General features: G+C 37.3%; 2 protein-coding genes across 2 annotated transcripts in view; one reads left to right on the plus strand and one right to left on the minus strand.

Moving 5' to 3' along the window:
• The window catches only part of LOC107722541 (nucleoprotein TPR-like), a 28,299-nt gene extending 20,066 nt beyond the window's left edge, over positions 1 to 8,233 (plus strand). The window contains exons 39-51 of the mRNA XM_016530916.1: positions 1,054 to 1,165; positions 1,263 to 1,463; positions 1,532 to 1,663; positions 1,883 to 1,973; positions 3,426 to 3,616; positions 3,707 to 3,778; positions 3,865 to 3,956; positions 4,043 to 4,152; positions 5,448 to 5,546; positions 5,638 to 5,797; positions 5,874 to 5,983; positions 7,787 to 7,876; positions 8,164 to 8,233. Coding sequence (XP_016386402.1) covers positions 1,054 to 1,165; positions 1,263 to 1,463; positions 1,532 to 1,663; positions 1,883 to 1,973; positions 3,426 to 3,616; positions 3,707 to 3,778; positions 3,865 to 3,956; positions 4,043 to 4,152; positions 5,448 to 5,546; positions 5,638 to 5,797; positions 5,874 to 5,983; positions 7,787 to 7,876; positions 8,164 to 8,222 — 1,519 coding nt within the window. The 3' untranslated portion in view covers positions 8,223 to 8,233. The remainder of the gene's footprint in view (positions 1 to 1,053; positions 1,166 to 1,262; positions 1,464 to 1,531; positions 1,664 to 1,882; positions 1,974 to 3,425; positions 3,617 to 3,706; positions 3,779 to 3,864; positions 3,957 to 4,042; positions 4,153 to 5,447; positions 5,547 to 5,637; positions 5,798 to 5,873; positions 5,984 to 7,786; positions 7,877 to 8,163) is intronic.
• An 83-nt stretch (positions 8,234 to 8,316) lies between these two features.
• The window catches only part of LOC107722510 (proteoglycan 4-like), a 12,564-nt gene continuing 10,302 nt past the window's right edge, over positions 8,317 to 10,578 (minus strand). The window contains exons 13-14 of the mRNA XM_016530874.1: positions 8,705 to 8,833; positions 8,317 to 8,562 (exon numbers count right to left, since the gene is read on the minus strand). Of these exons, the coding sequence (XP_016386360.1) occupies positions 8,456 to 8,562; positions 8,705 to 8,833 (236 nt within the window). The 3' untranslated portion in view covers positions 8,317 to 8,455. The remainder of the gene's footprint in view (positions 8,563 to 8,704; positions 8,834 to 10,578) is intronic.

A 10,578-nucleotide genomic window follows, 5' to 3' on the forward strand; every position in this document is an offset into this window, starting at 1 on the left:
TTTCACCTAGGTGTCAAATTTTTGCATTATACTATGCAGAACTTTTTTTTCTGCATTTATTTATTTATTTATTTATATTTATATTTATATAATTTTATTTATTTATTTTTTAGATTTATTTTTTGAAATTGTTTTACTTTATTGTGACAGAACAGATCAGAATTAACAGGAAACGAAGTGGGAGGGGAGGGGGGGATCGGGAAAGGTCCTAGAGTCTGGATTCGAACATGGGACGCCCACATCTCAAGATATTTTTTGCAGTATAGTAATTTTGCTGTACATTTTTAAATGTAAAATAATTTCTTAATTGTTTAATTAATAGAGCAAATAATGTAGCAATAACGAACTTTAAAGCAGCTCTCTGTAACTTTTGGCGCTCTAGCGGTTAATAAACAGAACTGCGTGCGTCTTGCGGAAGAACATTGTAGCCGGAGCTACTTCTCTCTGTTTATGTCTATGGCGAATCACGCAGGTACTGGGCTACTCCGCAGCAGTACCTACCCGAACCAGTCTAAATAGTCAGAATATAAACACTTATTATAGGTGTACTGTAGTGATTCAGGACAAGCCAAAAACACGGTTTGGAAAAAGGATTCATGGTGTACTCGCTTATTATATAAATTTTGAAAATTTTGAACACAAAGTTACGGACTGCAGCTTTAAAAGAAAAAAAAAGTTGTTTTTTTGCATTTGCTCATTAATGAGAAGTTATTGATCAGATACAATATGGTTTTAGTTGAAAAATATTAAGTTATGACTTCCACCAGGTCAAATTTGTAAATTGCCAGTGACTGCAGTTCTAGAATGCATTAGGAGGGAAAAGGAATCGTTTCACTTGTTTGTAAATCAGATACACTGATGGCACTGTATTGTATGCTTTTGCTTGAAGTCAGTGAAGGCATTGATTCTGATAGAAGGATGTGGTGTCTATTTGCATTTAATTACCCAGGCTTTACAAACTCTGTGCATTTATTTTCTGTTGTAGATGCTGCACTTGAGGTGCAGGAAAAACTCACTGTGGTTATTACCTTGGCCATTGAAAATAGACTCTTTTGATTTATACATCATCCCACTCTTTTTGCAGGATGCTTCCGGCACTGAGGAGAGTAACGATGCTATGGGTGAAGCTCCAGGAGAAGACCAGCAGCCTCCTGATGCCAGTGAGGTACCAGCACTTTATCCCTTAGTAACCGTATAACCACAGCCACTCATCCCAACAATGAACAACCAGTGCACTGATCGTGTCTGTTCATCTCTCACAGGAAGCATATCCCGTGTTAGGAGAGGGAGACGAAGAATCTTTATCTCAGTCTGTCCCGATGGATCAGGTGAGCGAGTCTCAACCCTCAGAATCTCAGATCAGCGGACAGGACTCATCCGAGGAGTATAAGCATGACGTCATCGTCATCGAGACAGATAGCGGCACTGAGGAGGAAGAGGAGGAGCAGGAGGAGCCTGGACAAGTCAGTCTGTTTTCAGAGAAGTGGAAACTGTAATTATTAGCATGTATTTACCTCCCTTCTTTCTGCAGTATGAAGAGGATGATGCAGAAGATGAAGATGATGATGATGGTGACGGAGGGATGGCAGAAGCAGCAGAGGAGAGTAATGAAGGCAGTGGGAGTGCAGATGCCAATGAGGCCTACGAGGGGGATGAGGCAGAGGTGACACTACTTTTCTAACACTCCGGGGCATAAAGCTGCTTTTGTAATGAAAGCCAGTTGGTTACTAGAAAACAAGTTGTTCCATTGTCTGTGTAAGATTTAAGTTATTTTTTTTTTTGGTTTTGTTTTGTTTATTGTAAGTTTCTGTGAGCTGATTGTGATCCTTCGACTGTTCACCTTTTTCTGGTGGTTTTGATGTGATTTTTGTTGTGTTGGCAGGGCGATGGGGCAGCTGATCCAGGCATTGACAATGAAGCGAGTCAAGAAGCATCTGATTCAATCCAGAAGCAAGCAGACTCTCAGAGCAGTGGTACAAAAACACACACAATGCATTCATTTCTCATGCTAATGCTGCAATACGCTGTCATTCAAAAAGTCTGGGGTCACTATGACTTTAAAAAAAAAAAAGGTTTTGAAAGAAGTCTCTTATGCTCAGCAAGGCTGCATTTATTGGTTCAAAATGAAAAAAAGCATTTTTATTTTAATATATTACTTCAGTCTTCATTGTCACATGAAGAAAATCTCAAGAAATCATTTTAATATGCTGATTTGCTGCTCAAGAAACATTTCTGAATATCAATGTTGTTGTGCTGCTAAATGTTTTTATGGAAACTATACTGTTATACTGTGATTCTTTGATGGATAAATGGTTCATTATAAAAAAAAATGTTTGAAATGAAGATTTTCATGAAGTTGCCTTGAGAAAGTCTCCTCCTTCTTAGGCCAAATTTAGTCAGTATCTCCTCCTATAGCTTTAAAGCTACAACCACCAAACTCAGGTCAGACCTTCAGACTGTTCTGAAGTTAGTTACTATCTTTTCTAACTGATCTGGTTTACGGTTTTCGTAAGCAAGACTATCAAAACCAACAAAAATCCTTTCGACTTTCATTGAGGGACTGAAAACCTTTATAAACTTTTATACAATGAGACCTATGGTGTATTTAAGCTGTCTATTGCTATAGCAAACCTTAACAACTGACTACTGAACCCCCCCCACCCTAAGCTAAAACCAGCCTAAGCTTATTGGCTGCACTGGCTGGTCTCCCAGGCTGGTTTTAAAGTGGCTTTGGCCACTTAGCTGGTCAGGCTGGGTGACCTGCTAAAAGACCAAACAAGCTTAAACCAGTTACTTTAATCTTAAACCAGTTAAGACTAGACAACCATTTTAGGCTGGGTTTAGCTGTTTTTTTTAGCTTTTGTTTTGGTAAATCAGCTGTTTTTTTTAAGTTTTTTTTTTTAAATCACCTGGTTTAGCTGGTTTTGCTAAGTGAGCTGTTTTTAGCTTTTTTTTTTTACTAAATCAGCTGTTTTTTCGCTGGATTTAGCTGGTTGTTAACACGTTTTTTTGCTAAATCAGCTAGTTTTATCAGTTTTTTGCTAAATCAGCTCACTATCAACAGTGATCAACAATCACACTAGCAACAGCTTAGCAACCGCTCCAAGTACCTTAGCAACCACATAGCGTCTGTCTGTCTGTCTGTCTGTCTGTAAGTCTGTTTTTCTATCTATCGAACATTCTAGCTTTGAAAACTATTAAACTAAAACTATTAATTTTATTCAAAAAAATCTTATTGACCCAAACGTTTGAATGGTACTGTATACTTTAACACAGTTTCCCTGTTCAGTCCACCCAGACCTCATGGAAAAAGGGTTATACAATGAAGTCTAGACTATGAAAGTGTGCAATATGGCACCTTTAGGAATAAGTGACAAATCTATGAATGAATAATGAATCTGAATAAGTTTCCTGTGTGTTCACAGGTGAAGCTAGTGTCAGCACCCTGGAGTCCTTCCCTGCTGAGCCTGTGAGAGAGCAACAGCCAGTCCCCAGCACCACCACCACCTCCTCCCTGGGCCCACGTCTTCCCCAATCCCCCCGGAGACCACATCACACCCCACCCCCACGCCTCAACATCCACCCTGTCCCTGAACTTGGACCCCCCATCATGCAGGTATATAGACCATGTCCTGTATTCGAAAGCAGCTCAAAGCTCAGAGTTCTGATTTGTTTCTACAAATTCTGACTCTACTATTCTGGACAGAGGCAGTCAGGACAGAGCAGACGGCCCTCGATGAGTCGTGCACCCCAGCTCACGCCTGGAATCGGAAGCATGGTGAGTGAACTTTTTGTTTAACCAATATAAACATACTGTGTCTTTAGTGCTTCGTTATTTCTGACAGAGTATTTTGGTTCCTTCAGCAACACTTCTTTGATGATGATGACAGAATGGTTCCTAGCACTCCCACCCTCGTCGTGCCACACCGCACAGATGGCTTTGCCGAGGCCATTCAGTGAGTCACAGCAGCTTTTACTTTTTTATAGCACGGAGGGATACATCATTAAACACCTTGATTAATGATGCATCCCTCCATCTCAGTTCCCCCCAGGTGGCCGGAGTTCCTCGCTTCCGTTTCGGCCCTCCTGAGGATATGATGCCCCAGGCCAGCTCCTCTCATTCTGACTTGAGCCATCTGGCCACACATGGAGGTGAGTACAAACACAACACAGTAATGCTGCTTTTACATTGTTTCCGAATGACCTTGATTACATGATGGCAACCTAGAGCCATTCATGTCCTTTGTATGCAAGCATTAGTTTCTTTGGCAACACTGAACAATATTTTTACAGTATTCATTACTATATCATTTTTCATTTAGTAATGCACTACTTTTAAATAGTTTGTGGTTGGTACAGTTTTGGAATATTTTTGAGGAAAGTCTCTTCTACTCACCAAGGCTGCATTTATTGGATCAAAAATATAGTAAAACCATAATATTGTGAAATAATTATTAAAATAGAAAATATTTTACTGATATTTTCAATTGTTAATTTTATTATTTTAAATTGTAATATATATTTTAGAAAGTAATTTATTCCTGTGATGGCAAAGTTGAAAACTCCAGTCTTCAGTGTCACATGATCCTTCAGAAATTATTCTAATATGCTGATTTGGTGCTCAAGAAACATGTCTTATCCTTGTGGTTTTGCTTCATAATATTTTTGTGGCAACTGTGATGCATTTTAAGGATTCTTTAAAGAATGGAATGTTTTGAAAAATACAGCATTTATTTGAGATATTCTGCAGCATTATAAATGTCTTTTACCGTCACTTTTCAAACCTTACTAAGCCCAAACTTTTAAATGGTAGTGTACATTTTAACATTCAATAAGCTGTACACATTTTTTTAATGCATTGTTAACAAACATATGTTAATCAAATTAGTTAAACTATATAAATTACGATGCATTTCTAATTAAAAAATCCAATACTATTTTGTCTAAACTAAAACAAACTAAAAATTAATCATTTAAAATATTGCATGACTATCCATGTAATATGTATTTTAAGAAAAAAAACTAAATTTATATGACTGTAATTCAATTATTATTAGTGTTTTTAAATAAGTTAAGTGAGGGTTAGATCATTGTTAAAAAGATGGAAATGGGGGGAAATGAGCATGCAAAATTAAATATTCACTGTCGTTAGATACGATAAATTTAAATAATCTTGTTCATTGTCTGACCTCTAGTGTTACTGGAATGCTCATAATGCTAAATAAATCCGTGTACATTTTGATGATGGCAGCAAAGTATTAAATTGCTTAATTTTGCATTTCAGATTGTCAATTGTAAAAAGTCAGCTTTCATAAAATTCAGTTTCCAACTTTTGTTTTTTTATTAGTTGAAAATTAATTGAATAAATTGTAATAATTCTAATAAATATTATAATTACTATGAACAAACATAGCATAATTCCTGACATTCTTCCTGTCATTTTGCAGGGTTGGGCATGTATGAAAGTCCTCTCTTCCTGCCCACTCATGATGAAGAGTCTGGAGGCCGGAGTGTCCCCACCACTCCTCTACAAGTGGCTGCTCCAGGTGATCAGCTGGAGGAAGTCACGTCAAGCTTGTTTGGTTGATATCTTTTAGTCAAACCTAACTGCTCTCCTCCTTTCGTTTGTGTTGCCAGTGACGGTTTTCACAGAGAGCCACCCCTCTGATGTGTCAGAGACAGCCTCTCAGTCGGTTCCCATGGTCAGCACGTCCACCGCCAGTCTGACCGCACCAGGAGAAGCTGTCCCAGGGGACGATGGAGATGATGTTTTTGTGGGGGAGGCTGAGAGTGAAGGGTGAGCACTCACAACAGTTTCGTGCTTCACTTCAGAGCGGCTCAGTTTTGTCAGCGGGTGTGATATGTGTGTGCAGGGCGGGTAGTGAGGCATGTCTAGAGGGCCAGTCGGAGCTGGAATCTGCACAGCCGAGCGATGATGCCAGCCTGCCCTCCACTAGTCAAGAGCCCACGTCCAGCTCTGCAGGTACATACCATTTACAGACTTGCCACTTTGATTTGTTTTTTGTTTTTTTCCTGTTTTTTCTTCTGGATCTGGTCATTTCAAAAATAGATTTAAAAATTAAATTTGACCTAATTCCGTCTAAATTAAAATTAATTTTCTTATTTTGTTGGGGTATAAAGTCCAAAATACATTGGTGTGATGCAACTATCATGACATCATTAAAGCTGCAGTCCGTAACTTTTTTGTTCAAAATTTATATAATAAGCGAGTACACCATGAATCCTTTTTCCAAACCGTGTTTTTGGCTTGTCCAGAATCACTACAGTACACCTATAATAAGTGTTTATATTCAGACTATTTAGACTGGTTCGGGTAGGTCCCGCTGTGGAGTAGCCCAGTACCTGCGTGATTCGTCATAGACATAAACAGAGAGAAGTAGCTCCGGCTACAATGTTCTTCCACAAGACGCACGCGGTTCTGTTTATTAACCGCTAGAGCGCCAAAAGTTACAGACTGCAGCTTTAACAAAACAAACCTAATTAAAAGAAGTTCTTGACGTAAAACCTTGAGTAGTTTAGAATGTTTAGTTAGTATTTTTGAAGCAAAGAACCTCTGTGTGTATGTATACACGCACACACGTACACACTGCCGTTCAAAGCGTTGGGATGAGTAATGTTTTTTTTAATGGAGTCTCTTATGCTCATCAAGGCTGTATTTCTATATTTTTCAATATAGCTGTGTTATAAACGGTGTTAAAGTATACAGTACCATTCAAACGTTTGGGTCAAAAATACAGAAATATTATTGCAATTTCTAATATTAACTTCCTATTTGAATATATTTTAAAATATGATTTATTTCTGTGACTCAGCACTAGATTTTATTGGTTAAGACACACCAATTTGCTATATCGAGCGACAAAACGAGCCGATTTGTACAACTAAAAATAGCTGGACGCAGATGAGACCAGAAGCCAGTCCCATAAAATTTACAAGTCAATGGCCATGCCCATTTTTACTGCAAGAATAAGCTGGATAAGTCATTACTATCACTTTTTATCCATTTAACACATCCTTGCTGAATAAAAGTATTCATTTAAAAAAAAAATAATAATTTACTGACCCCAAACTTTTAAATAGTAGTGTATATTGTGAGACAAAATTTCTATTTTGAATAAACAATGTTCTTTTCAACTTTTTATCAAAGAATCCTGAAAAAAGTTTCACAGGTTCCAAAAAATATTAAGTAGCAAAATTGTTTCCAACATTGTTTATAATTCAGCAGAATGATTAATAGTAATGACGCTGAATGAGTATTAATGACGCTGAAAATTCTGCTTTTTTTCACAGGAATAAATTATATTTTAAAGTATATTAAAATAGAAAACTCTTATTTTAATTTGCAATAATATTTCACAAAATTAGTTTTTTTTTTAGCTTTATTTTTTAAATGCAGCCTTGATGTGCATAAGAAACTTAAAACATTAAATATCTTACTGAAACTTCCCAAACTTTTGAACGGCACTGTATATGTATATGCACTTTTTAGATACTTAAAACTAATTTGAACTAAAAATTATTCTATTTAATTTAACATTTTTGTGTTGTTAGATTTACCACATTTAGTCATCAATTTTAGCTTTTTTTTAATTTTTTTTTTATAAATAATAAATGTTTTTTACACATATCAGATCAACATGAATACAAAGAGTACATTTTCCAAGAACTTGACACTTGTTCTTGTTCTTGTTCTTTATCATTGACACTTTTATTTGTCACTGACCCGTAATTATTTGACCCTGTTTATTTCTCTTCCTCTTTTTAGAGACGAGCACCAGTACTGGTCAGGCCAGACCTGCAAGCCGGCTCCTTCCTCAGCACCAGCCGCCCCGGAGGAACCAGATCATCAGGAGAGGTCGGGACCATCATCTGTTTCTACATCCATCCTCTTACTCGTACATAAACTCATTAGTCACACACATTCTCACAAAAAGTAACAACACAGACTGGATTTTAAAACTTTTCTGTTTTTAATGAAGCAAAGATTACTTGAAATGCATACAGAAGCTTTTCATTGGTCAGTTTGTGCTTGTTTGGATATTTGCTATCTGTTCTGTAGAAACAGATCAGGAATTTGGATGTCTACAAAGATCTTCAATGAAATTTGATTTGGCTTGTCTGGGCCTGTATCTTGTCCTGTAGGTGGTGTTTTTCCTCGTGGAGGTCGGTGTCGAGGACTTAACAGAGGCACTCCCTTCTAAATCCATCCCCCTTTACAGCGTCTGCCCAGCAGAAACACTGATCACGACTCTTCAAAGTACCCAGAATCAATCTACTGCTGATTTACTTTGTTCAATGTTTCGTTTCAATGTGCTTTAAAACACGGGTTAGATTTATTTGATATTTTGTGAGTAATCATACTGACGCTATGTTCAATGGTTTTGCTAATAAATGGAGAATCTTTCTCGCCATGCAGCTGCTGGTGGTGTTTGTTTCATGCACAGTTGAGCCACTTGCTGATGTCATTCTGCTGGGAGGAATGGCTGACAGGGGCCGTCAGAGCGGGCAGATCACCGCTAACCTTGATGTTTAGGACTTTAGCTGTTAATCACAGAGATGGTGTTATAAAATGCATCGCTTTAAAATGTACTGAGTCAAAGACATTTGAATCTTCTCACAAACGGTCTTCGCTTTTAATTACACAGGTAATACGAGTAGTGGTGCAAGATAAAATGTCACTTACGCCAAGAGAAAACAAAGTAATCGAAACCATCTGACTTCCTTGGGTTGGGCATGGCCAAGGCTGATGTCACAGGGGTGGGGAAGCCCTTCATTTTGAGGTTGATGTTGATCTCCCCTGACAACTGGATCCCTGTCAAATTAGAATAACTAAATAAATCACTTTTGTATCTTATTTTTATTATTAAAATCTTTTCCATTTAAAATAAAGCTGAAATAAAATATAAATATTAATGAAAGCTAAAAATATGAGAGCAAACTGAAAATAAAAGCAAGTTTGAATATGAATAAATGCTATAATCACATATGTGACCCTGGACCACAAAACCAGTCATAAGGGTAAATTTTGTGAAATTGAGACTTATACAAGCTTTCCATTGATGTATGGTTTGTTAGGATGGGACAATATTTGGCTGAGATACAACTATTTGAAAATCTGGAATCTGAGGGTGCAAAAATAAAAAAATAATCAAAATATTGAGAAAATCGCCTTTAAAGTTGTCCAACTTAAGTTCTTAGCAATGCATATTACTAATCAAAAATTAAGTTTTGATACATTTACGGTAGGACATTTACAAACTATCTTCATGGAACATGATCTTTACTTAATATCCTAATGATTTTTGGCATAAAAGAAAAATCGATAATTTTGACCCAAACCATGTATTATTGGTTATTGCTACAAATATACCCGTGCTTTTTATGACTGGTTTTGTGATCCAGGGACACATTTAAATAATACTAAAATTATATAATTGCTATAATTTGAAATACTCTTTTCAATGCATTACAAGCGTTTTCTTCGAGTACCTCAATTTAGCATAAAAACAATTCAGATTACCTGCTTTGCCATTTTTTGGAACTTTGTCTGAATTTTTGGATCTCCTTCCACTGCAAGTTGGTGCACTTCCAGGAGGAAAAGTTAATTTCTGAGCTCTGCCTCCTGATTAGAAAACACAAATTATGAATTTTCTCATGTTGGTCATTTCTAATTATTCGAACCAAACATAGGATACAGAGGGCTCCAGTCAGCACCTTTCTTGAAGAAGTACACAGACTCGGGTCTCTTTCTGGTGGCTGGGATTGGCAGAGCAGCTGTGATCTCACCGGTGAGCCCACCAAAGTCCTGGGACACAGATCTGGGATATCCAGGTTCCACAACACCGTTCTCCAAACTCCAGTAGTTGTCACCCTTAGTGAGAGAAAATGGACAATTCAGTGAATTTTCAAGGGTTGCAAACACATGGTTTTCTATGTTCTTCAGTACCTTGATGATGTAGGTCTTGCCCTGGCAGTTGCAGCGTGTGAAGGCCGTGTCGATGGGAGACGGGATGCCCAGTTCTTCAGTGATTCTACGAGCAGGGCCGGCTCTTCTAGTCTTGGGGTTCAGCAGCCAAAAGAAGTGACCTGAGATGGATAGCACTTTTCTTAATTAGTGATATTGGGGGAAAAAAAGCACTATATGCAACAGTACATCTATACAGAAGATGTACCTCTGAAAACTATGATGGAGTTGTTGGAGAGAGTTGCCATTCCATCAATGGCAAGGCCACTGCAGAGATCAGGGTTCGAGTTTGCATCTTAAAAAACAGAAATGAATGGTTCAAATACATTCAGATTTAATTTACACTTCTGGTCAAAAGTTTAATAATCAAGATTTTTTTATGTTTTTCAAAGAAGTCCCTTGTGCTCACCAAGGCTGCATTTATTTGGTTAAAATACAGTAAAAACAGCAATATTACAATTTAAAAGAACTGTTTGCTATTTAAATGCAATGTAAAATCTAATTTATTCCTGTGATGGAAAAGCTAAATTTTCAGCATCATTACTCCAGTCTTCAGTGTCACATGATCCTTCAGAAATCATTCTAATATGTTT

This window comes from Sinocyclocheilus rhinocerous, unplaced genomic scaffold, assembly GCF_001515625.1.
Source record: "Sinocyclocheilus rhinocerous isolate Xijiao unplaced genomic scaffold, SAMN03320098_v1.1 scaffold541, whole genome shotgun sequence".
Taxonomy (NCBI): Eukaryota; Metazoa; Chordata; class Actinopteri; order Cypriniformes; family Cyprinidae; genus Sinocyclocheilus; species Sinocyclocheilus rhinocerous.